This window comes from Tamandua tetradactyla, chromosome 3, assembly GCF_023851605.1.
Source record: "Tamandua tetradactyla isolate mTamTet1 chromosome 3, mTamTet1.pri, whole genome shotgun sequence".
NCBI classification, from domain to species: domain Eukaryota; kingdom Metazoa; phylum Chordata; class Mammalia; order Pilosa; family Myrmecophagidae; genus Tamandua; species Tamandua tetradactyla.
This window is the reverse complement of record NC_135329.1, coordinates 66978513-67004674: the sequence shown is the minus strand read 5'-3', so window position 1 is coordinate 67004674 and position 26162 is coordinate 66978513. Positions and strand designations below refer to the sequence as shown.

The window sequence follows — 26162 nt, the reverse complement described above, 5'->3', positions numbered from 1 at the left end:
ACCCCAGAAAAGGCATGTTCTTTTCAACTAATCTTGTGGTGCAGAACTATTGAGTGGCACCTTTTGATTAGGTTGTTTTCACTGAGATGTGGCCCCACCCATTCAAGGTGGGTCTTAATTTGCTTACTGGAGTCCTTAAAGAGAGCCATTTTGGGGAAAAGCACAGATGCTTGAAGGAAGAAAATGCCCAGCAGAAGAGAGAAGGACCCACAGGAGCTGAGAGAGCCACTTTGAAACCAAACCACTAGTGAAGGGCCAGCAGACATCACTATGTGCCTTCCCATGTGATGGAAGAACCCAGATGCCATCGGCCTTTCTTCAGTGAAGGTATCTTCTTGTTGATGCTTTAATTTGGACATTTCCATAGCCTCACAATTGTAATTTAATAAATCCCCTTTTAAAAGCCAATCCATTTCTGGTATATTGCATTCTGGCAGACTAAAACAGGTGACTTTAAAATATAGCAGTTAGGATAGATTAACCAAGTAAGCTAAATGTAAACACAGGGTCCTTAACAGCAGAAAAGAAAGGCATATAAGGGTCAGAGAAAGATACGTGATGGAGGAGGCAGAACCAGAGAGATGCTATGTTCTAGTTCTCCTCTAGAAGCTGGAGAAAAGGAAAGGATCTTTCCTGTGAGCCTCCAGGAAGGTACACAGTTTTGTTTACACCTTGATTTTAGTCCAGCGAGACCTGAGTGGAACTGTAAGATAATACATTTGCATATTGGGACCACTAAGTTTGTAATAATTTGTTACAGCAGCAATTGAAAACTAACTGCACAGCCTTGGCCAGGATCCAAGGACTGGTGCCAACACACAGTTGGGGTGGTTCCTGGAAGCCTGGAGAAGGCATGGGCAACACTGAGCCAAGTTAAAATGTCTGAATTATCATGGCACACAGCAGAGAAAAGGATCGAAGCCTCAGAGAAATGGGCATGCCAGAGCAACTGTGTTATGTGAAGCCCAAAGGTCCACCTAAGGACTGTGTCTCATGGATAGCCATGACCCACTGAGGGACTTGGACTCCAAAGTTGAATAACCTGGTCCTTGCTTGCGTGTGGACAGGAAATAATCATCTGGACATCTACAAATGGGAGTATCTAAAAGCCATAGATGACACTTTTGTGTTACAACATAACTTTTATAATAGGTTACAACATAGCTAGCTAGTAACTCATCGTTACTGGAGATCACCCCCGGATGCCCAAAAGCACCTGGTCACTGAAGGGCACCTAGCCTGGATAGGGGAAGAAAGCTATGGTGGAAAAGACCTAGGCTCATAGAAGGGGAGCTGGGTCATTAATATGAACTCAGAAAATGTGGGGGCACCCCATTTGCAGGGCATCTGCATGCCTTGTTCCTCCAGTTTGGACACTGGCCAGCTCTCAGTGAGATGGGAATATGCCTTCTCTGCTGGACCTTCATTGCTTTATGATAAAACACAAGAACTGGTCAACGGTGTCCAAACAGAAGAACCTTTCGTTTTCCTCCCTAAAGAGATACACTCAAAGTCTGTACCCAAAATCGATGAAAGTGAAGCTGCTTGGCTGCAGCAGGGGAGGGGTCTCACCAGGTCCCTTTCACCCTCTCTGATGGCTCCTGCTATGTTCTCAACTCCAGTACCTCATCCAGCCAGAAGAAATCCACCCCACTATCCACTCTGCTGGTAACCATGACACTTGCCATCCAGCCAGATACAAGCCTCCACCTTTGACACACTTTCACCTCCCCCAGATCTCATGGCGCCTGTGGCCCTGGTAAAAGCTACGTGACTTGCATGGTCGCAGCTAATATATGATGACGATTCAGAGCCAGGCTCGACCACCGTGCCCACTGGCTCCCTGCAACCTTACCTTCTCTCTTGTGGCAGGGCCCTTGCCCTGCTCTACATCTAAATATGGGTTTGGAAGCGGGTGAAGCATTTATCCCCAAAGGCATTTCAGAATAGAAGATTTTCCCCTGGCTAAGCCCTTGTGCATGGAGGAGGAAGGTGGCTTGCTGATTCTGGGTTCCCACCAAGGTGGAAGCTCACTACATAGAGGCTGTGTGCGTGTGTGCCAGCTGCTACCTCCCTCAGCACGGCACAGGACATGTGCTAGAACACAGCTTAAGCCAGCATTTGTGAGGCAGCAGGCCCATGTCTGCATCATCACAGGCAGTGAAGGACCAAAGATAAGGGATCAACCTATAAATGGCCCAGCAATGGCCGCCAGGAGGCATCAACACGTGCAAAGGCTGTTTTCTAATGATGAACATCTTAGCAACTAGGGTTGGAAGAAAATGTAGCAGTGTCTCGAGTGCTCTGGGCGCACATTATACAACAGTAGCAGCTATTTACTGAGTACCTACCACGTACCAGCCACTGTATCAGGTGCTGGAGATAAAGAGCACCTGGTGAACTGAGAAGACTGGTCCAACAGAAGACAATGCCTCTGTAACAGTCACGTCCTCCCAGCACCACAAATGCATCTTCTGGAAGGACTTTGATGAGCCCCACTGACAGCCTAATATTAAGGGTACTAACTTGGCAAGTCTCTATACTTATCACGCTTTCCTCTGCCTAGAGAGCTACTGCTGTTTCTCTTACTTCATCACGCTAAGTCACTTGTCTTTCTGGAATTATCCAAATGCCACTCTCTGTGCAATTACCCTACCACCAGAGCGAGGCTGTGGGCACCATCCTGTGCTTCCCCACTGAATCCACACCCAATGACCCACAACCAGACTCAGGATGTGGTCACCATCCTGTGCGTCCCCACTGAATTCACGTGCAAAGACCCAGTAGTGGATTTAGGCTGTGGGCAGCATCCTGTGCCCCCACTGAATCCACGTGCCATGATCCACCACGAGAGTCAGCCTGCTGCATTTGTCTGCCGCCACGCCTATTTTTCCCAGCACAGCAATGAAACCGGTAGAGGAGGAGCCTGTTAAGCCTTTCAAAGTTTAAATGAGCTTCACTGTCTGTGGTATTCATCTGTTAAACAGGAGGCACAGCGGGTGGACTCTCACTGATACATCATCTAGCTGTGATGTCCTAGGTCTGACTCTGAGAGGAAGGTTGCTGTGTGGGGACCAGTGGAATGAGAGGAGGGTGGCTTCCTCCTTGGCGTTTTCCAGTTTTGCCACAGATGCTGCTTCTGGAGAAACCCATGCAGAGGTCCGGGGAGTTGGAATCCTGGGACATTTGAGTCCTGGGGAATTGGTGTCCCGGGTAAGCCTGGCTGCCAGCACTGTCCTAACTTGCACCCTGAGAACCTCTCAGCTGTAACATGGCAGGAAGAGTCACAAGCTTTGGGATTCCACAGACTAGGGGTCTTATCCCGTCTCTTCCACTTATACAGGTTTTGCTTCACCTTGGGCCAGTACCATGCCTTTTTGGTTTTGCTTCCTAGTCTAGCAGGAACACGCACCCCTAAAGGTTGTCGTAATGATTAAGTCAGTGAGATATTCTTTCTAAGCTGGCCGGCATACACCCAAATATGACGAAAGGCGGCTTTTGTTTTTATATATATGAATCGCGGTGGCTCCTCTCTCTGGAATAATGAATGCCTACGAGAGCGGATGAGTTCTTGGTTGTGGCGGGATGGGCACGATGGACAGAAAACAAATTTTCCTAGCCTGAGAATGTTAGTTAAATACGCACAATTTTATTTATTGAAGAGATTAGGACAAAAACATTAAACCAAATACATGACAAAGCACCAGAGGCCATCGGTCCCCACCATGCACAACCTTTCCTCCTAGAAGGTACTTAAAAAACGGGAGAGGGAAGAAGAAAAGGTCCTTCTTGACACAGCACCATCTTCAGAATGTAAAAAGCCTCTCGCCTTTATATCCTCCATTATCACAATAAAGCCTCGGGCAGGTCTCCGGACTGGGAGTGGGGAAGCCGTCCTCCCGCGGACATGGGCACACGGCTCCTGCCGAGCCGAGCAAAGCGTCTCGGGGCCTCACACACATGCCACGGACGATAATTAAGCACAGATTCAAGTAACATCGACGTACTAGAGTCCACGTGTTACCTACCCAAAAACAGGACCGTTTCACAAAACACATACAGGCAGTAAGATCCGAACAACTGAGGTACTGGAAACACAAACATTTATGCCAAAAGATTTCCGTATCATACAGCAATAGAAAAAGCAGTAATAAAAAACATTTGCCACTCGAAATCAAAGAAAGCAACCTAGAAAAGCCAACAAAAAGGTTATTCCAAGGACAGAAATACTCAAACAAGAAAAAAAAAATTATGTTAACTATAGCATGTAACATGTCATCCCAAGTCAACCCGTAATTGAAGTACTGGCTTAACACATCACAATGTGACATTTTCCATAATAAATAGAAGAGTTCTTGACGATACGAAGGTGCGTGTTGGGATAAAGAGCTGTTTTTATATATATCATCCTAGCTTTCAGCTTATCACCCTTTCCACTTGTCTCTACTGAGGGTTGGCTTTTTGTTTGTTTGTTCTGCAAAGGAGAGGATCTTCCAAGCCTAAAGGACCGTTCTTTGTCAGTAAAACTAAATAGCTGCCCTACATTTTGTAAGTGTGGGACAACCTGCTTTGTTTCACTTGTTTCCCATAAAACAAAGGCAGAGGGCTGAGTGCAGATCAGAGTGCTGCCAAAGCTCAAGACTCCAAGCGAAACCTGCCATCTTCGCCACGGTCGTTGTCTCAGCTGAGAGGAATGCCTGTAATTCAAACCCTCATCATTCAAAAGAAGGAATTAGGAAGGAGTGGAATTTCATTTTCCTTTTTTTTTTTTTCTTTCTTTCTTTAAACTACGATAGCAGTAATGCATCTGGAAATCGGACTTCTAATAGTTCCCTGTCACAAACCAACTGACACAAACCAGAAGAGTCTGTTAAAGGACAGATTGTTTTCCTCCTTCAGAGAGCAAAGCATTAACGTGTCATTTCCTGACCAGGATATTAAATAGTTTATTTAGAAGAAATGAGTTGAAGAGAGCGATTAAGAGACACAAACTAGACTTTTCGTTTTCTTTTAGTTTAGCACCCAGGTTTCTCGTCAGTCTGTGTGCACCAAGTTTTTTTTTTTAAGTGAACCCCGTTAATTATCAGCTAGGTGGCTGGCTTGTTGAAAAAGAGAAAAGGAGAAAAAAAAAGAAAAAAAGAAAATCCTCGGCCAGTTGTGCCTTCCCTGGGTCATGGCAAGAAGTTAAATGCTAACAGTGCGATGCCAAGATGTGTGTTTGAGGCAGAGAGTTTCAATCCCGTCAGGATCAGTGATTTTTGAACAAAACACAAACCGGGGGGCGGTGAAGCAGCCCGGCTAGCAGGGGCTCCCCCGCGCTGTGACTCGCCCCCCCTGCCCGGACCACGGAGAGCCCCTCCCCGGCCCTGCCTCTCGTCCGATGCTACATGTTCAGCCAGCTCCTTGCAGATCTCCTCCCCAGAACCAGGGCACCCGGCGCGGCATGTCCCACGGCGGACTCCTTCCCACGCCCGCGCTCCCTCCTGGCACCTGCTTGAGACCCGGCTGGGGATGGGCGCTCAGTGAAAGAAAGGGTCCAAGTTCTCCTCCATGTTGACGTCTGGCACCAGCTGGTCGGACGTCTCCTTAGCACCGTAGCCAGAGCCGGAGACGCTGAAATCTGCAGAGAACCACGGGTGGTCCAGGATCTCCTGCGAGGTGAGCCGCTCTGAGGGCTCCCGCCGCAGGATGCTGCGGATGAGGCACTTGGCCTTGGGCGACAGCGCGTCGGGGATGCTGAACTGGCCGCGACGGATCTTGCTGAACAGGGAGCTGGGCTCCATGTCGTGGAAGGGGTAACGGCCCACCAGCATGGTATACAGCATGACGCCCAGGCTCCACACATCGGCCGCCTTGCCCGAGTAGCTGCCGCTGGTGTTGAGGATCTCGGGGCTCACGTAGGCCGGGCAGCCGTGCTTGTCGGACAGGGAGTCGTCGTCTCCCCGCAGGATGCAGGCGTCCTCCAGGCTCTCCAGCTGCACCCGGGTCCTGCAAGAAGGGAGGGGACACGTGAGCTCGAGCTCCTGCCGTGCGTGGCCGAGGACTCATTCATCGTTTTGCCTCACCTGCCAGGCATGGCTTATGGGGCGCCTTCCCTGTACCGGATACTCAGAGCTGGGGTCCCAGGGGTGCGCAAGGCTCCTGAGGGGTCATGGGGAAGCTGATCCTCGGCACGCAAGCCACCCCTCCCACACTGGCATGGTGGGCCCACCCCAGGGGATGAGCGGGCGAGGTATTTTTCCAGCCACATTTGAACACTGTGATGGATCCTGTGGACTTGAAGCCCCATGGCGCACACACTCTGCAGAGCTGCTCACCAGGCATAACCGTACGGGGCCTCCAGCCGCTTTCTGTGCGTGCAGGATTTGGTGACCCGGTTCAGAGATCAAAACTCCAGGGCTCAGAGTTCCACCTACTTGCTCCATGCTGAGAAGGCGCAGCTTCTCTGCCTGTCCTCCCAGCCTGCCCTGTGCGATCTCCACTCCAGCAGGGCTAGAAGGACCCAGCCAGCAGCCCTGGGGCCTGCATCCTCACGGCGCTGGTCACCCCACCACACGGCCCATGCACTCTCCAGATCTGCCCTCCATATCACCCTCACCGCCCGACTTATGTCCCCCTAGTCCTTCACCTCTCCCACCCTGTCCACGACTCTGACCTCTCATGGTCTGCCCATGTGGAGAGGAGAGGAGGGCAGCATGAGCTGGGGAGCCTCAGACCACCCCCGGCCCTTCGGTAAACAGCACGTTGGGGATGGGGCAGTGGGGAAGAAATAAGGGGGAAATCCTGCTCTAAAAGACTTTCCAGAGGCGAGGTGCAGTTTACATGTCCTTGGAACCCAAACAGGCTGGCGAGCATCGCTGGGTATGAAGTAAGTGCTCAGTAAACACCCTGGAAAGGAGCCGAATCCTCACTCTCCTGTACCTAATTTATTGCAAAACAAACTGGGGTCCAGGGCACAGAGGCCTGCTCCAGGCTGCCCTGCCCCTGCACCCCAGCTCCTGCCCCAGGCCATCTCTCCCCTTAGCCCACTGCCTCCCAAGAGCCCCCACTTCCCGGAGCTGCCATTCTCCTGAGTAGGGTGCTGCTAATTACCACCTTTTGGTGATTGACAACGAAACCTTCCTTCTCTGGCCGCAGCACTGACCCTGCAGGTGGGATCCAGAGGGAAGTGGGGCTCTGGAGGGGAGGCGGGGCCCAAATCCATCAGGGAGGGGCCGGCAGCTCCTGACAGCAAAAGTCTCAGAGATCCAGGGGCGCGGCTAAGATCTCCCGCTCCGATGACAGGGACTGTGACACCAGGGGCCAACGAGCTTGTCACAAGCAGACAATGTGCTCTTGGCAGTGGGAAGGGTCCCCACTGTGCCTGCGGCAGCACCCCTACCTGCTCAGGTCCGGTAGAGCTCCTGCCCTCCCCTCAGCCCAGCGCTATTGAAATAAGGCACTGGACCTGGAATTGAGCCGCTTAAAAGCAAATCTCTTGCTTCTTATTCCTCCTGTTGATCTCGGGTGGCAGGTAGAGCTGACCACACCAGCCTCGCTGGGTTCTCCCTGGTGGGAGGGAGCCAGGAGCCACCCACAGGTCAGAGCTGAGGGGATCCCAGGGCCGAGGGTCCACTGCACAGCCTCCATGCCGCCCCCACCCCACTTCACTCCTGCAGTAGCCCTTCGTGCCTGGCTTCAGGAGACAGCCCAGCGCCTCACATCTGATGCTACTGTCCCCGGCCACGGGAGGAACACGCGTGTGGGCATCATAATAACTAATCACAACAGTCACCCACACGTCTGCGGGCAGGCGGGCAGCCCCGGGACCCCAACGTCAGTCTTGAGTGTTTCAAGTCTGGGGCCAGGCTCCTCCCTGAACTCCCCAGTGTTGCTCTGCGGCCGGGTGACCCTCTCTGCTGCTGCCACGTCCACACCAGGCTCCTCACCGGCCCCCGGGACCCCGGCTCTGCTCTCTCCCCGCCTGGAAGGCTCTGCCCGGGGCCAGGCGCCCGACTCACTCCAGCTGCTTTCAGGGCTGCTCGGATGACCGCTAGTAACCAGAAAGGCGTCCCGGGCCCTTGGAAAGTGGCACCCCAACCTGAGCACTCACCCCAGCACCCTTCCCCCCCCAGCCCTCCACCTCAGTGCCGCCACCCCCAGCACCCCCACCCCGAAACTCTCCCAATTCCCTTTGTATGGGTGCCGTATTCACTTTTTGCTCCACGGCAGGCACATCCCGCCCAGTCCTTCTGGTGACACAGCTCACTTGTCCACATCTTACTGCTTCAGGGTGGTCTCTTGCCACCCTCCAGGACGTGTGCTGCAGGAGCTGGGGACAGGTGGCTGGAGTGCTGCAAGAGCAGTGCCACATCCACTGCTGACCTCTGCTCCCGGCCAGGTGGCCAGCCAGGGGCACCGGATACACCAGCAGAACGGATGGCTGCTCTCTGCTAAGGGACCAGCAACCCTGCTCTGCCGGCCAGGCCTGCACTAAGTGGGGTGCATGGAAGACCTGGGCACGATCTGTGAGTTACGATTTTCAGGCAATGTTGGTGGGGGGGGGGGGTACACTGGGATTTCAGGGTCTCAGGTTGCCACTGGCTCAGCCCTTCACAGAAGGAAGCGACTTCATCAGCTTGAGCTCTCTGTGCCAAGCCACCCCTGCCGCGCCCCCGGCAGCCCTGGTCCCCACATGCTGAGACCCTACCCCTTCCTCCTGGAAGCCCGAGGTCAAGGCTTTGGGCCCAGCTTCTTCCTTACGCCCCTCTTGGTTGTCCTACATCCGGCTGGGGCTCCGAGATGCGCAGTGCTGGCCGAGTCAGGGACGAGGGACCGTCCCCTGGGCCGCTGAAGCGGGGCTGCACTAGGTCCACCCTTCCGGACGTCATCATGCGTCCCCCAGAGGCCGGGGTGGCCGGGGTGGCCGGGGTGGCCGGTGGTGGCTGGGGATGGCCGGGGGTGGCCGGGGGAGGCCGGGGGTGGCCGGGGGTGGCCGGGGGAGGCCGGGGATGGCCAGGGGTGGCCGGAGTGGCCAGGGTAGCTGGGGGAGGCTGAGGGTGGCCGGGGGTGGCTGGGGGAAGCCAGGGTGGCTGGGGGAGGCTGGGGGAGGCTGAGGGAGGCCGGGGGAGGCCGGGGGAGGCTGGGGGAGGCTGAGGGAGGCCGGGGGAGGCCGGGGTGGCCGGGGGTGGCCGGGGGAGGCTGGGGGAGGCCGGGGGAGGCTGAGGGAGGCCGTGGCTCCCACTCGTCTCTGTACTGGCCGGGGGCCACCGAGATTGCACAAACCAGGCGCGTTCATGAGAAAAGCAGGGCCCAAGGCCGGAAATGCATCCCCCACCTCGGTGCAGGCAGGAATCGTGCTCAGGGAACTTAAGGACTCTCCCCCGGCTGGGGCTGTTCCGCATCCCTGCCCCCAACTCCACGCATCTGGGGGTGGGGGTGGGGTGCCTGGCCCCGGGTCGCCGGGTCAGTCAGGCTCCCTCCCTCGAATGGGCAGCACAGGTGTGCCCAGGTCAGTGGTGGGGGACGCGCAGCAGGGCCCAGGGGAAGAGCAGGTTGAGAAGGAAGCCCTCCGGGGCACTCCCCTGGCCTCGCCTGCGTCTGGGAACATCCTGCACTTGTTTACAAGCTCACAGGCAAGGCTCGGGGCATGCGGTCTGGACTCTGTCCTGGGGCAAGGCTCTGCAGGATGCAGGGGCGCGGGAGGAGCAGAGGAAGTCGCACGGGCTGGGCCTGAGCCCTGGCCTCCCTGGACTTCCTGTGCGGCTGTGGCAGGCAGCCGGACATCCCCGGGCCACCGTCTCCCCTGAGAAACGGAGCTGCCACCTTCGACGCAGAGACCACGGACGTGACTGCGCTGGGCAGGTCACCGGGAACGGAAATGAGCCCAACAGTCTTCCGACTTCTGACGTCCCCCGAACGGTCTGGGGATTTGGATTTTTCGAGGCAAAGCACAAGCAATTTTCATAGAAATCAACAGCAGCGTGAACCCTAATGCAAAGCGTGAACCAGGGACTCACGTTCCGAGTAAGGGCTAATGGTGCTGTTTCATCCGCTGTGACAAGCGTAGCACGCCAAGGCGAGGTGCTGACCACAGAAAACGTGTGTGTGCGCTGGGGGTGGAGGGGTTTCTGTACTCTGTTTTTTTCTATGAACTACAACTTCTCTAACTAAAGAAACAGACCCAAAAAACAGCAGCACCTAGAAATTTCAACGTCCAGGAACAATCCCGGTGTTTTACAGGCAGCATCGGGCACCCGCTCTGTTTGAGCTCCTGGATTAGGCTCTGGGATAAACACAAGGGAAGGAAGGCTGTTCTTCCCCGCATGAGGCTTAAATGCAATAAATCAAGCACCACCCCTACCAAAGCGGCCGGCACGGAAGCACAGCAAAGCACGGCGGCAATCACAGTCGCTGCTATAACTAAGACTCAGTCCTCACCCTCTATGCCAGGGCCCTGTGGGGAAGACCCACGAGGGGGCATAAAACAGGAACAGCAGGTGGACAGAAGCAGATGTGGAGCCTGGGGGCCTGCCTGGGACGTGGGCACTTACACGCCCCCCCTTGGTGCACAAGTGTCTACTCACTCCTGCTCACTTTACCAGTCCTGACCCAGGAAATCAGAGTGTACTTCCTGGAGGCGGTGGTTTTAAAGAACCGAAGTGGGGAATGAGGGGCCTTTGTAAGTGACATTAGTTATCTCCTCAGCTTCTCAGGGGAAAGACACCTCCTTGCCAGCCACAAGCCCTAGACGGGCTGGACTTAACCAGAGAAGCCGGATCCCTGAGCGCCCTCTGCACTTGTCCTTGGCAGAGGGAGGGAGCAGTCTGCTTTGCTCTCCACTTGCTGCAGGAACACGCTTGACAGGTATGCAACCTGTGTACCTGCCGCCCCTGGGACCAGGTGAGGAAGCCAGAGGCAGAGGCTGTACCACCTCACCCCTCTCCCTGCCATCACCGAGAACAGGCTGGAAAGTCCCTTGGGCAACACCACCCCAGCGGCCTGACTGCAGGGAAGGCTGTTCTCACCTCATTTCGGCGGGCTCACTGCAGAGTGAGAACACATGGTCAGAGGCCTCAAAAGCCTCTTCTAGGCCTCTTCTAACGCCCAAATCCCATGACGTTCTTTTTTTTTTTTTCTTTTTCTTAAGCTGTAGCTGTAGCGACCACAGCATTGCCTCTCTCAAATCCTAAATCACGACCCAATCAGTGGAAGCAGCATCGGCGGTGGTTTATCATCTACTAAGTGCCAGAACTTTCTCAGTCTGCATCTCGACTTCTAACAAAACTGAAAGGCAAACATTATGAGGCAGACAAGGAAACTGAGGCAGAGAAGTCAATGACCCAGCCGCATACACGGAAGCTGCAGCAATGGAAGTCTGAGTCCCGTCACGGAGGCGCCAATGCCGGGATCCCACAGTGTGCTGTGGGACCCACAGAGCAGAAGTGATTGGTGACAGAGAAAGTGAGAATTTCAAAAGGAGACCCTGAGTTTGTGGAGACGAATGTGGCCCCAGATTTGTTCAGCGAATGTGGCCCCAGATTTGTTCAGCACCCAGTCATACAAAAGAGCAGGGGCCACGCTGCCTCCCTGCTGCATTCCATGCAGTGGAGAGAGGCAGCTGGACCACCTGTTCACTAGACAAAGAGACTGAGGTTCAGAGAAGGCTGTAACTTTCTGAACCCAGCTAGGAGGTTACTGGACAGCAGGGGTTCAAAGCCAGTCTCCCAGGCGGGTCTCCGCCCTCCAGTTTCAGCATTCTGTCCGCAGCATCCAAGGCAGCTTCCGCAGGCCAATCAAGCTCGGCCTTCACACCTTGAACTACGCTAGGGCGGGGCCGGGGTGGAAGGGAGAGGTCAGGGTAGGGCTGGGCTGGGTACCCAGCGGGATGGAGTGGGCACGGGGACATGAGAAGTCCTGCACCTGAGGCCAGCGGGATCCAGAGAAGTCACTGAAAGTCACCGGGTGAGGCAGGGTCCCAGGGCGAAGGGTCAGGACAGAAAGACCAGCCGTGACCAGATCTGGCCTGGCTCCACAGCTGCAAGACGGCTGCCCGTGGCTGCCAGGCCAGGCATGCCCAGGGCAGGGGGGGCCCAGGGACACAGCCCTGGACCCTTCTAGCAGCACAAGGCCCTGCCAGTCCAGCAGGCTGCCCCCAACCCACTCCCTGCATGACTCCATGCCCTACGTGTGCCCAGATTTCCTCTAGAGACTCAGTGGGTGGATAAGTACCAGCCCCTTCCTCAAGGTGCTTGCGACAGAGCAGGTGGAGCAGCAGGCAGACAGCAACCCTCCTCGAGGTACGAGGGGTCCCACCCTGGCATCATCTTAAGCTGCCTGGAATCTCGAAAGGGTCACTGTGCTAACTCACTAGGAAATGGCACCACTGGGCTGAGGAACCCAATCCACCTCAAATTCCCAGGATTTGCACCAGCCCTGGGCTGCACAGCACAAGGAAAACTTGCGCTGTCCTCAAAAGTCGCCTGGCTCCCACCTCCTTGTGAACCCTAGGAGAGGGGGGTCTGCACCTCGGATGCCTCCGCTGCTGCAAGGAGTGCAGGGGTGCAGCCAGCAGGGGACTGGGCTGGGGGGTGCTCATGCCTCCATGCAAAGTGACAGGGAAGGCTGCGAGACGCAAGGGGCCAAGGCCTCATCAGGCTGCCACTCCCCACCAGCCCCCTGTCACGGGACTGGCTCTCACAGACCCTCCGAGCTGCCACCACCTCTCAGATGCTGCTGCCGGCCATCCACCGCCCAGCACCAACAAGGACCACCCAGCCAGACTCCTCCATGGGGAGCCAGGGGCCCCCAGATGCTTGGGCTGATTCAATCAGGGTCCAGAACCTTCCAACCCGTGCCCCTGTCCAGACACACACGTGGCTGGGCCGCCTTGGGTGCTGCACTCGGCAGGGAGGCCCCACAGGGGTTCCCACAATCGGCTCAGCACACAGCGAACGCATTTGGGGAGCCGGAACCCAGGCCGCTGTTGTCGGTTGTGCCAAGAACACGCCCTGGGACCTCCCCTCCTTATCTGTAGAATGACTGGGATGGGTTTTAGTCTCCCCTAACCCGGCTCCCACCCTCTCCGTCCGCCGTGACAGCCGCAGGCTGCACGGACCCTCCTGCACAGACTTCTGAACCTCCACAATCATCACGCCAGTGTCCGGGGAAACCCCAGAGCACTCCTCAGGGCGAAGCCACGTTCCCGGCGTGTGCCAAGCCCCCAGGACCTCTGCTTGTTCTCGGGCCTCACCTCTGCCCCTGCAGCTGACCCTGCAGCTGCCTTTCCCCAGCCCCCAGGGTTCACGCCTGCCTCTGGCCTGTGCTGCGCCCTTCTGGACCCTTCCCTGCAACCCCCTACCTTGCTGACCACAGTGGTCCCCCACCCCCACTCCCTCCACTCCACTGTGCTGTGAGAATCAGTCTTCTGCCCGCAGATGCTCTCTGATGCACACACTTCCTTTCATAACATGGGATTAAAATAAGACAAAACAAAAACAGTCACACTCTGTCTTCCGTTAGGCAGGGACCCTCTTGTATTGATTCTTGTACAATTACACAATAATAGCCATTCATTGTATGCAATCGGGGCTTAATAAATGTTTATGATGTAGCATGATTCTGCATCTAAGACCCCTGCCCCTGCCCCCACCTCGGAGAGTCTAGAGAAGTGGCTTCGCAGGGTCCCCCTTCTTCCGGATCCTGGCGTCCAGGGTGCATGAAAGTGAGCCCCCACAGGCTGGCTCTGTCCCACAACTCCCCAGTGCCGTGTGGGCCACCTGAACCCACCGGCGCCCCGGACCCCTGCCCTCCAAGGACAGGGGCTCTTCCTTCTGCCACGTGCACAACTGGGGCATGAGGCACTCCCAGTCAATGGCTGCACACACTCAAGGGACAGAAGGACAGACGGACTTTGTCTCACAGTTCTGTGGGGGAAACACCCCCAGTCACAAAGTGGGACCCCGGGACGTAGACGAATGTCCTGGCGGCCAGGGATGGCAGGTCCACCCGGAAACTGCTGCGGCCTGGTCTTCGGGGCCATTCGTTATGCAGTGGCACGAGGGCCCTGCTTGACCGCGTGTCTGCGTCCTGGGCCGGGCGTCCTGGGCGCCTACGTCCCCTGAACACCTGCCACTGTGAGAACGAGGCCTCATATTGTTCAGCCGCGACCCCATGACAGTGCAGCCTTGTTCCTGGGGTTTTTGTCCTGTGGTTAGTGGGAGCTGAAGCAAGGCAGCATAGCCCCCCATGGCACCCCTCGCCGCTTGGCATGGGGCTGTGCCCAGCTCTGGAGTGCCCGGCACACAGCAGGTGCTCAACAAACGTTAGCTGCATGGATACGCCTGAGTCTCCAGGCTGTGGCCTACTCACGGCCATCAGACGTGGTGGCACCTCAGCCGTTCTCCTACCCATTCCCAGTACCCGAGTATGGAACTGACTTCAGAGAAGGGGACCAGGACACCCAGAAAGGTGGAGGAAGATGCGCTCTCACCACGCGGCCCTCTGTGTGCAGACCCAGCTTCCAGGGACCTGTCCAAGCCCTGGAGGAAGCGCAGAGCTGGGAACTCAGCCCAAGGACGCCCACATGTCCACTCTCCTCTACACAGAAGCCCTGGGAGGTCCCCCAGCAGGGGTCAGGAAGCCCCTCCGAGGTGAATTCACACCCTGCTGTAGACATGACAACACCTTCTGCACAACTCAATTTTGCATACACCATGACATCTCAGGGGCACAACTGGTTAAGTTCTCACTTGATGTGTCCTCGTGGGACTGTCCAGAGTTTTAGTATCTCTGGGCTCTGCAATGGGCAATGAGCAGACGCAAACAGCCCACCGCGGCTCTGCGTCCTGTCACCGAGGGCAGGCTGAGCTACTGAAGCAAAGGGGTGTCTGATCGGGACAAGGTCACCGTGCTCGAGGGCTGCAGGAGGCAGGCACAGCCTGCGTCTCCAAGCTGAGGTCCGGCTGCACCCAGTGCTGGCTCGAGGTGGGCAGGAGGGGCGTGGGGGCTGCACAGTGGATTTCCCTGGCCCTCCCCACAGGTTGGCCTGCCTGACACCCCAAAGGCGACCTGCCTAAATATGGGAGTCCAGGAGCTCTGTCTCCTTCACATCCAAAAGCAAGGTATTTCCATAAAAACACAAAGAACCTACAATCTAGAATAATGTAAATCTCTATCCATGGCTTGACTGCTGCCTCTGTACTGTTAGACATTAAAACTTCATAAGGGATGCGGTGAAGCCAAGCTCTAAAAGGGAAGCTGAGATTGACACTTGACACCTGCACCCAGAGACAGCGCCTCCCTTGGTGCAGGGGCAGGGAAAGGCCTGGGCATGGGGCTTTACCCCCACCCACAGAAGTTGGCACTCATCGGTCACCATGAGGGAGAGGTTGTAGAACCTGTGGGCCACCAGACATGAGCCACTGTGCCAGGGGGCATGTGTGTCCGTGCAGCTGGGCACCATGCTGTGAAATGCCAGCCCGCATGCTGACAGGGCATGGATGTGCCTGGAGCCTTGCCCCTAAGCTGCCCCCAGCCCTGGGCACCTAGCCTAAAGGACCTGCAGCAGCCCCAAGTCTGTGGGCAAAGGGGCCTCCCTGTGCCTCCACGCATCAGGTCCCCTGGCTCTGTGGGGACTCCAGTGTCTGCATGTTTAGAGTGGGCAAGCTGGTAGGCTCAGAGAGAGCACCGAGGGGCCAGGACAAGGAGCTGTCCCATGCAGGGCTCCCAGAATCTCGCCCTGAAAGGCTCCAAGGAGATACAGCTGACCAAGAGTCCCCTTATTCCCAGGGTCTGAACCCTTTGGACACGCCTTCTTCCCAGACTCTAGTCCAACCCGCAGGTGGGCATCTGCTCCTGACGCTGAACCCCTAGAGCCTACTCCAGAAACGCAGAAACTGTGCATACAAAGTCTGCACAGGAGGAATGCAACGAGGCCAGGCATGAGTTTCCTCGACACTGCTCCCTGCTGCAGGGCCCAGGGTCCCCTTTTGAGGAAGCAAGCAGAAGAGGTGCTTGGCCCTGCTGGGAGAGCGGACAAGGGCTGAGGCCCATGCAGAGCAGGGTCCTGCACCTAATCAGGGCCCGGCACACAGACCCTCTTGCAGTCACCTTCTCCCAAAACCTCCATGCCCTCCAGGGCCTATAGTCCCACTCCCAAACCGTGGCCTGGCCAGCTGTCCTCCTGGCACTGATGGATTATGATTAGGAAAAGGAAAGTGAGAGGAGGGCATGGCCTGAGTCTGGACCCTACAGCACAAGGGCGTGGCTTCCCTCTCCGCAGGAATGGCTACCAAGGAGACCCTCTTTCCTCATGCCCACCAGCCCGTGGGCCAGCCCCGGTGGCGTCATCTCAGCAGGGCTCCAGGATCAGCCGGGCCCTGCCACGTGCCCAGGGCAGAGCCGCCTCCTGGCCTTACTCCTGCTCGGGGGAAACGGCAGTTCAGAAACGGTGAGTGGCTTATCCCAGCACAGAGAGCTCACAAGGAGGAGAGCCAGAATTGGGATCTATAGCCCAAAAGGCAAACTGGCATTGACTGAACAAGGCCTGTGTCATGCCTGCATGGCCAGTCGAGCAATACTGGACTTCAGACGCGACAGCTCCATGAAGAACTGACGATAAGTTACAGATGGTGCGTGATCTAAAATGCATGCCTAAGGAGTCAGCGCAGAGGTAGGTCTCACCCTGCACAGGTGGGCTCGGCCCACCTCCCCCTGCAATGTCCCCACCTCTCATCATAGAACAAGAAGGATGCCCACGGGACAGAAAAGGTAGATGTGCAAAACTGTCCGATTATATGATGCTTAATAAGCAACGCTTCCAAGTTGCTCGCATGCTTTTCACTTCCCAATGCATAAAGGGCCAGAAAAGACAGATTCCACGGCCACCTCCACCGAGGCCTTTCCAATTTAACCCACTGCATTCTCACAATATTCCCCGTGATGCAGGGAGAGAAGGAAGTCTCAACCGCCCTGAAACAAGGCGACCAGGACAAGGGGGTAATGGCTGCCAGTGGCAGGCCCCACAAGGCCCCAGGCTCCTGGCTTTCCTCTATGTCCCTCTGGAAGTGTCACCAGTGGCTCCAGGTCAGCACTGCACAGGCAGAGCAGAAAGACGCTGCTGCAGACTCACTGGCAGAGAGGGAGGAAAGAGCTGAATATCCAAACCAGAAGGCCATATTCTAAATCAAAAGGTTAAATTAAACAATGAATCCTAAAGAATACCTAGGGCATTAATAAGGTTCTACAAAGGTTCCACGCACAAGGGTAACTTTCCAAAACCTACAACCTCTAGATGGGTCCCTGGACCAGATAAGCCCTGAAATGCAGATGGTCCAGCCTTTCTAGAACATCAGCCAGTTCCATCCCCCTATCCGATATTTTCAACAGCCCCTTCCAACATGAAAACGTTGGAATGGGCATAGCCCAAATACCCCTTAAGAGTGGGAGAAAGATCAAAGGTGATGGTGGAGTTATACAGAGAAGTTTGGTTTAACAAACAAGTACGAGTGCTAAATCATTATACTGATATTTCTTTTAGCCTTGAATACCTTAGAGAAGCTAGAAATAGAAACCTAAAATTGTGGAATTGTAACCCATGCCAAATTCTGAAATCTGTTCTACAACTAATTGTTGTGATGCACTTTGAAATTTATTGCTTTTTTTGTATATATATTTCACAATTGAAAAAAGTTAAAAACAAGACAAAACAATGATACAGAATATATGAATAAAGCCTAATAAGCATCATTCCCCTTTCACAAAGTATTCATAGTTGGGTACAAAAAAAAAAAAAAGGCTCCTATCAGCCACTGATAAGAAAAGTAGAATGTCCTTGAAGAACGGAAATGACCTTCTCAGAACTGCCTAGACAGAGCTTTGTAATGTTCTGGAAAAGCTGGGACTTCAGGGTGGACGGCCAGGGAAAAGCTCTGGAGTGAGATGCTTTCCAAGCCTGACCCACTGTCAGGTTGGCAATGTGACTCTGAGCAGGGTCGCCTACCCCAAGGCTGCCACCCTACCAGCCGGATGAGGCAGCTTCCACTTCCTGCATATCCCCCGGGTCTGTGAACCTGTCGAGGCACCTACCTGCTTAGGACACTCACCTACTCAAGGCACCCACCTGCTCGGGGCACCCACCTGCTCGGGGTACCCACCTGCCTGGGGCACCCACCTGTTCGGGCACCCACCTGCTTGGGGTACCCACCTGCTCGGGGCACCCACCTGCTCGGGCACCTACCTGCTCGGGGCACCCACCTGCTCGGGGCACCTACCTGCTCGGGCACCCACCTGCTCGGGGCACCTACCTGCTCGGGCACCCACCTGCTCGGGGCACCTACCTGCTCGGGCACCCACCTGCTCGGGCACCCACCTGCTCGGGGCACCCACTTGCTCAGGCACCCACCTGCTCAGGCACCCACCTGCTTGGGCCCAGGTGCTTCCAGACCCACGGGAAACTGATGCCGATGAGTTCCCTAGCAGTTGCTTATATTTTCTTTTTACGTTGGAAAATGCTCTTTAAGACTGAAAGGGAATTTACCTTTGACAGACTTCCTCATGTGAACTGCTCTGATTTAACAGCCTCACCAATGTCTTGTTCTAGCTCCTTCCGAAGGGTCAAGCCGACCTCCAGAAGGAGCCCTGCAATCTAGAATCCGGGTGGTGGCAGCCTCTTACATCTTGCTCTCGTCCTGGGGTGTCAAGGATTTCAGCTCTGCCGCGGCACCCCCACCCCCGCCCTGCCCGCTCCTGGCAGCACGCCCACAAAAGGTGGAAGACACGATCAAAGCAAGCTTAGAAATACAGATCCCTGGGCGAGGGAACGCTCCAGGCCCTTTCGCCCTCGGATGGGTAGATGGATCTCTTGGGAGCGACTCACTGGAGGCAGCGCCCCGTGCAATGCCCCTCCTGCCTGTGCGGTCACCGTCTGCCCCAGGACCCACCTGGCCCTCTGAGGTGCAGAGAGAGGATTAAAGCACCAAGCGTTAGCCGCAGTGCTCGGGGGACAGGGCAGCACCCGGACTTCTGTTGGTGCAGTTACGGAAGCTCCTCGAACAGTGGCACGCGGGAAGGCCTGTCTGCTGGGGCTGTGGGTGGGGTATCTGCTCATCTCCCAAGGAGAATTTTCACGAGAAGCACACCCCTGAATGGTGTTAGTCAAAGGAGAACTCAGAAGCAAGACAAGAGAGCCATGACACAAAAAGAAGGGGGACACCGAGGCAGAGGGGCCTCCACAGGGTCACGGAGGGGCCAGAGGCTCAAAGAGGGCAAGACTCCGGTGGCCAGACCCCAGGCACAGAGGAAGAGAAAGCACGGGGCTGTCACCCCACACACCTCGGAGCAGCGTAGACGTCGGGTCCTGCTGGGAAGGACGACGCCATCAGCTGCTATGGTGCCAACGAGTCCGCTTTGCGGGTAAAAAATATCACTTCTCTGCGTCCAGGGAACTAAGCGGCCTTCTGCACTCTGTATGCTTGGCCGGACCACAAATGCCCGTGAAATCATTCCATTTTGGTTAAGTAACAACAGGCACTTTTCCTCTGCTAATCCCAAAACTCTTCACAGACATTCACTTCCCAGTGAGCTCAAGCTATGGAGATGAAGAAAGCAATGCACACATCACCGGATCCCCCTGACCCGGATTCCATCAGGTTTCTGTAAGCAACAGCCTGGAAGACACCCCAGGGGCTGAACGAGGTGGAAATGACCCTTAGGGCAGGATGGCTAAGCAGCAAGACCTGTGCCGGGCATGGAGAAGTGCTCCCAAAAGGTCTGTGAGTGCAGGAACTGCACGGCCAGCCTCACTCCCGCAAGTCTGAGCTAAGATTCCCAACGGCTCTGTGACCATGGCCCTCCCTCTCCGCCTGCCCCTCCCAGCAGGGTGGTCCTGGCAGTTCCACGGACGACATCCATAGAGAAGAGATTTCGGGATGCAGGGAGCAGCGAGTATAAGTTAGTAGCTGCCACCTTTCTGAAAGAGCACATTGTTAAAAAGAAAGCAAGTGGCCTGAGAGAGGCTTTACAATCAACGGCATCTGGAAGAGAGAGAAAGCAGGCCCCTGGGGTCTACCCAAGAGGGTGATGCGTTTTGCAGGGTCATGAGCGGGGCCTGGCGTCCACTCTGCTGCAGGCCAGAACACAAGCCCATCACACCGGGTGCATCTGCAGGGCTGGCCCCACGTGGGATGCTGACCTTCTCACACCGCCTATGGCACGTCCACCTTTCACCTCCCAAGGTTAAGTCTCTCCTACAGAAGCTGGCTTGGAGCTCCAAGTCCCAGTTAGAACTGACCGTACGTGCCAGGGCGGCCCTCCCCGGACCCATGCATGGCTGGAGATGGGGTTCACAGCACCGCTCAGCCTGCTCTCACTTGTCCGGAGAGCCAAGGTGCTGAGAACTGCGATTACCACTAATGCATGCTTAGAAAACAGCTGTCCAACGAGCAACGAATGAGCGGCTCTAGAAATGAGCTTGCTGAAGGGAGAGTTTTCAAAATGCTGCCATATTCACGATGGAAAGAGACACCCAAACCACGGGGTATCCCACGCCTGTCCTCTGAGGCATTCACTGGCCTCGAGAGGAGCTGGGGTTTGGCCTCCAAGGCTACAGAAATCCCCGCCACACTCCAGACCCCTCCCCAGCTCCTTCTCATGCCCCTCCCCTTGCCACCTCTCCCTCGAGCCTCGGCCACGCCTGCAGGCCTGGGCGGAGGGCCTTACCTCTCTTCGTCCTTGAAGATGAACTTGCGCAGCTTGAGGTCGCGCAGCACCAGACCGCCGTCGTGGCAGTGGGCCACGGCCGAGGCAATCTGGTAGAACAGTCGTGCCGCCTCCTCCTCCCTCAGCTTCTTACAGGTGCGCACGAAGGAATGCATGTCCCCATAGCTCCGCTCGAAGAACACATAGGCCTTGCTCTCCCCTAGCAGGATCTCGGTTATCTGGTTGATGTTGCTGTGTGCAGACAGGCAGAAGCAAGGGGCGAGCGACTCCTGGTAGCAGCTGATGTCGAACACCTGGTGGGACAAAGGGCGGAGAGGTCAGGGTGTCTCTCACCCCACCGCGGCCAGGGGCCGGGCACCTTCCGCAGGCCACACACAGCCAGGGTGCCGAGCTCGGACCCCCGCCAGTGCAGACCCGAGAAAGAAAGGTGTCTGGGTCTGAGCCCCCATGGTCTCAGGAATCTAATGGGCACATGGCACGCAACTCACAAAGCTGGAGGAATGCATGAGAAAGCGAGTGAGGAATGTCACACGGGACGCATGCAGGGCATTTCCCTCTAACCCAGTCTCCTCTGTCTACAGAAGCAGACATGAGGCAAAATCTGAGAGAAAGTGAGCCTCCCTAAGCCACAGGAAAAATACCTTATTTACCTTCAAAAGAAGAAACAGATACAAATGTGTGTTGAGACACAGTACCATATATCAGCAATTAATAGATGAAATGCTTAGAACTTGCCTAATGCTTATCTAATTCGGTCCCTGCATTTTACAGGTATGGAAGCTGAGCTGGGAAAAAGCTGCAGTTCTTAATAGGAAAGGAAGCTCGGCTCTTGCCCCTCCACGGAGCACTGACTCAATGAAGCAGTTATGCAACAAGACTTTCTGTGAATGAGAACTAGCCTGGGAAACGCCACCTCACTGTGGGCTGTTCAAAAAAAAAAAAATGACATCATCAATTCCTTTTCAGAATCAGATCTAACAGGAATCAACACCACCGAGGATGTCTGAGGTTATATGGAAGAGCTTTCACTCTAGCCACGACCTCCGCTAAATCAGGGATGCACATCCCAGGGTTTGGAATGTACTCTTAATGTCTGTCTGGGGAATGTGGGTGAGGTGGGTGGGCTCTGTGTGTGGGTGGGTGAGGGGCAGCCAGGGGAGTGGGCTGGAAAGCTCTCAGTCCAGGAACGCTCCGTCAACAATGCATGTCATGTTCCAGTAAGCAATCGCTTAGCACCTTAAATACTCTCTTTGGCCATCATTTCGCAGTGTGCTGGGAATCTCCAAACTTGAAGCAGGAATTCCGGCCTCGAACACTCGGATAAAGCATGTGGGGCCTGGGCCACCTCCTTGTCACATAAAGAAAAGATGGATTTGGCACACGGTAAGCCACTTCGGGGTCTGGAGCTGAGGGCCCCTTCTCAGATGCAAACCCAGCCGTGGATGTATTATGAGGGGACCCAGAGGACTGAAGACCCCCTCCCCGCCCTGGGGACACAGCTGCCATCTGAGAATCCCCATGCTATGGCCCACCTCGCTCTGAAAAACGACGCTCTGTGAGTCAAGCAAGAGCTGCGAGAACAGGCGAGGGCTGGCGCTCCCCCTGCCTGGGCGAGGGAGTGAGGGCCGCTGTGAATGAACTGTGACGCAGCGTCTCGGGGAGGCGGCACAGCTGTGCCACTCTGCCCGGGAATTTAAGAATGGATTCTGCACCTTCTCCAAAGGCCACAAATCACACCCCGACACTGTGAAATAGACAGCCTCCAAGCAGCGACCTCAGAGGCCTGTTCAATTAAGAATCCGAAATGCTTGAAGCAAATGGGTAACACAGACCAGGGAAGCTGTGACAATTTCACAGAGCGCAGGGGCCCGGCAGCGGCCAAGGCGCAGGGCCAGGTACCAGGCTGCAGTTTGCCCCTGGGCTCGTGGAACTGTGATTATTTACAAATACTTCCTGCATCAAGATGCGGTTTTCCAAAATAAAAGGAGATTTTTGCCCAGGAGCTTTAGCCTTTCCTCTGTTCCCCCTGCTGAAAAACCGAATGGACATGGAATTAAAAAACAATCATCATCAGACACATTCACCCCTACCCTTGGCAGAAGAGAGCAACTTCCAAGATGGTGGACTGAGCATGAAGAATAAAGCAGGTCCTCATGCTTTCCCAAATGGGAAGGGCCAAACTTTTATGAGCAGCTATAACAGACATTTATGGGAATGGAACGTCATTGAAACCATCCTCTTCAGGTGCAAAGTCAAGCCATGAAGGCCAGGCTGTCAGCCTCTTTTAAATGTTTAATTGGGAGTCTTACTTACAGAGCTTGACAATTCGGATAAGGCAGTAAGGTTGGATCATCACTTACATTTGCAAAAAAAAAAAATCCATCCTGCCTAGGGAGTAGTGATGGCAATCCGCACAGCAGCTACCAGCGTTCCTTGCAGAAGACACAGCCAAGACCCTCAGAAGCGCCCTTTTTACATCTGCAGCTAACACTGGCACTGGGAGAAGGCAGACAATGCAAAGGCCTGTACGTTTTGTTAAAATGACCCTCAGACCCCACTCCCCCAAGCAGTACCTACGGAATCCTCCATCCTGCCCTATATGGCGAATACTGGTTGCGTTTGCTCTGTTTTTGCAAATGTGTTTCTCCTGGGTCAGCACAGCACTAGCAGACAGGAGCCTCAATCCTCAAACATCAAGAAAAATGGCCTTGCACTGAGCCCACGGTGCCTCCAGGTGGGTTCACAGACGCAGCCTTATAAAACGCAGTAGGGGCTTCCTAGGACAGAAGCGACTGTGCTTGCATAAGAAGCTCCCCAGGTCACCTCTGTAAAAAAGGCATGAAAACTGGAGCTGCTGTGTCTTAAAGGGGATGGCTTCGGTCAAACAATGATACTGCACTTAATCCACCTGAAGCAGCCCTGTAATTGGTAAGGGGCTGATTCAATCTTCTTATTAACCAAACCAGCAGATCAAGTACAGTTTTAGGCCAGCGTGCAAGTTGGCAAATCAGCCTGTAAGGGCTGCCCAAAGTGGAATAGGTCTTGAAGCACCTGAAGGGAGAAAGGGAGGACAAAGACCAGAAACCCCTCTGTTTTCAACAAAGAAATAAAAGCAAGATGCTTCTGCAGAATGTGGCTGCAGAATCCCTTTACTTAAAAGCATCTCCAGCCTTTGGAAAATATTAAAATTGTTATACCAAAGCTGAGCAAAAGGAGCAAAATGCTCACTGTTGGGTGATTGTGCATATTTCCTATTGGAGTGGCAGCTCTGTGGAATTCATTCATCGCAAAGCCTGGCTACTTATTGTGCAAGGCTGCAGAACCTCTCAGTATTCAATCCAGCTCTGAAGAGCCTCCTGAATCTGTTAAGCAGGCACATTGCTTTGGGTCTCAATAACTTGGAAAAGATGCAAAACACCAAATGCTCAGTACAAGCAAACAGCAACAATATTTAAAGCGCCTCTGATTTTCCCCAGGTCTGAACTGGACGATCACAAAACTGACTGGAGATCTCCATGAAAAAGCCCATTCTCCAGATGAAATGTTCAAGTCCTGTATGAAATGGAGCAAGTCCACACAGCAGCCTGTGGTTAATGCTGGAGAAATGTGAGGCACCATTTCTATCACAATTGGCAAAGAGCCCGCTTCAACTGCAGCATGGGTGCATCCTTACCCCATCCCCTCTAAAAAAATGAATAAATCTGAAATTAAACGCCAATGAATTCCTGATCTGAGTCCAATTCCTGATTAGCTGTATACTGTACTGTATTCTTTTTTTCTTCTTTTCAACCACCCCCACCCCCAGCCCCTTGTCTGAGCACTGCGGGTGCACAGCAAACACACAGAGACACACAAACCGAGTTCCTGTTCAGGGTCAAAGACAAAAAGGAAAGTGAAGTGCCCAAGCCCCGGGCAGGCTGCAAGTCCCACGGGCCTCCTGAGGCAGCTTCTGCACCTCGCAGGTAAAGGTGCATGGAAGGGGAGGGAATGAGGAGGGGAGGAGGGATGGGCAGACAGGGAGACAGGAGAGAAAGACCCGGAGGATTCACTACTTTCGACCCCTCAAGGAGGGCCAGCGATTCGGACACCACCCCCAGCCTTCCTGTAGAGGTTTGGGCAGGAGAAAGCACTGGGTATAAACTCCTTGCGGTGCCGGGCGCGGGGCTCAGCCCCACGGGGACCTTGCGATGTCTCTTAAAGGGCAGCTTCCAAACAAAGGTTTAGCACCTGCATACTGCCAGAAACAAAGGCTGAGAAAGGCCTCAAATCGGCGGAGCCTGAAAACGAGCGGGGGATTCCCTACTCCACGTAGGCAGCGGAGGGGGCTGGGACCCAGAAGCCATGCCCAAGCCACACAGGACCCGGCTGCCAGCCCTAGCCCTAGGGAGCGCGCGTGTTCGTGGCCGCAGGGCAGCCCCGCCGCCCTCCCCGCCAGGGGCTCCCCCGGAACGCCCCCGCGCCACCCGCCCCATTGTCCGCAAGGTTCTAAAAACTTCGCAGCGAGTCAAACGTGAACAAATAAATACACCTATTTAAGGAGGGCACGGGTAATTGCCGAGCGACTCTTCCCTCCCCCCAAGACTCTAGGGCCCGGCGGCCCCGCGCCCACGGCGACCCCCTCCCCAGGGCCAGGGAAGGGCCAAACCCAAGACAAAAACCCGGAGTCCTTACCTTGCACACTAGCTCCTCTCCACTGTGCAAATGCACCGCGCGGAAAACGTGGTCCCCCTCCAAAGGCTCCAACAATAAGTATTTCCCTATACAAGAAACGCAATGCGCCAAGTTCGGAGTCTCGGGCGGGCTGGGAGAGCCAAGGTTCGGGCAGAAGCTCGGGCTGGGCTCGGCGGGCCTCACAGACGACAGCTCCTCGAAATCCTGGGTTTTGTTCCGCGGTCTCCCATACCGTGCGATCGCGATGGGGGTGGACCTGTGTATGTTCATGAGTGTTGGGAGCGCGCGCCACCGGCCCAAGAGCCCGCCGGGGAGATGCGCCGCTGGCGAGGGCAGCCGCCGGCGCCTGCGGGTCGCGGCCTGGGTGAGGGAAGGAGTGGGCCAGGCAGGGCGAGGAGCGCGCAGAGTGGGCGCGGAGAGCCCCCGAGTGGGCGCTGCTGGGCACCTCGTCTGCTCTTCGGCCGGCTGCGGAACGCTGGGCCGGCGGCCGCCCGGCTCCTTTTGTTACTCCCAAGCGGCGGGCGGCGCGCAGGAAACCCGCGCTCCGCTTCCCCCGCGCTCCGGCGACTGCAGCCGGGCCCCAGCGAGCCACCGGGTGGCCGAGGTGCGGAGCCGCGGCGCCGGGTGTCCCGCAGCCGTCCCCGCACGGGCTTCCGAGTCGCAGCGCCGGGCGCGGGAGCCCGACTCCAGCTTGTGCGTCTCGGGACTTGCGCAGCGGCGGCTGATCTCCACGCGTCAGGAGCCAAACAAAAAGGAACAGGGGATCCGCCGGGTCTGCCGGCTCGCGACGCACC

General features: G+C 55.6%; 1 protein-coding gene across 1 annotated transcript; it reads right to left on the bottom strand.

The window, feature by feature from the left end:
• Positions 1 to 3627: 3627 nt before the first annotated feature.
• TRIB2 (tribbles pseudokinase 2) lies at positions 3628 to 25954 on the bottom strand. The gene is made up of 3 exons (XM_077153230.1): positions 25369 to 25954; positions 20698 to 20990; positions 3628 to 5988 (listed from the first exon to the last, which is right to left on the bottom strand). Exons 1-3 carry the CDS (start codon positions 25636 to 25638, stop codon positions 5520 to 5522), a joined length of 1032 nt encoding a protein of 343 aa, XP_077009345.1. The 5' UTR covers positions 25639 to 25954; the 3' UTR covers positions 3628 to 5519.
• Between the last annotated feature and the right edge of the window lie 208 nt (positions 25955 to 26162).

Coding starts and splice junctions, on each gene's coding strand:
- TRIB2 (XM_077153230.1), bottom strand. CDS start 25,638: ATGAACATACACAGGTCCACCCCCATCGCGATCGCACGGTATGGGAGA. Junction 20,991..25,368: donor GAGAGGAGCTAGTGTGCAAG/GTAAGGACTCCG, acceptor TTGTCCCACCAG/GTGTTCGACATCAGCTGCTA. Junction 5,989..20,697: donor ATCTTCAAGGACGAAGAGAG/GTAAGGCCCTCC, acceptor CCCTTCTTGCAG/GACCCGGGTGCAGCTGGAGA.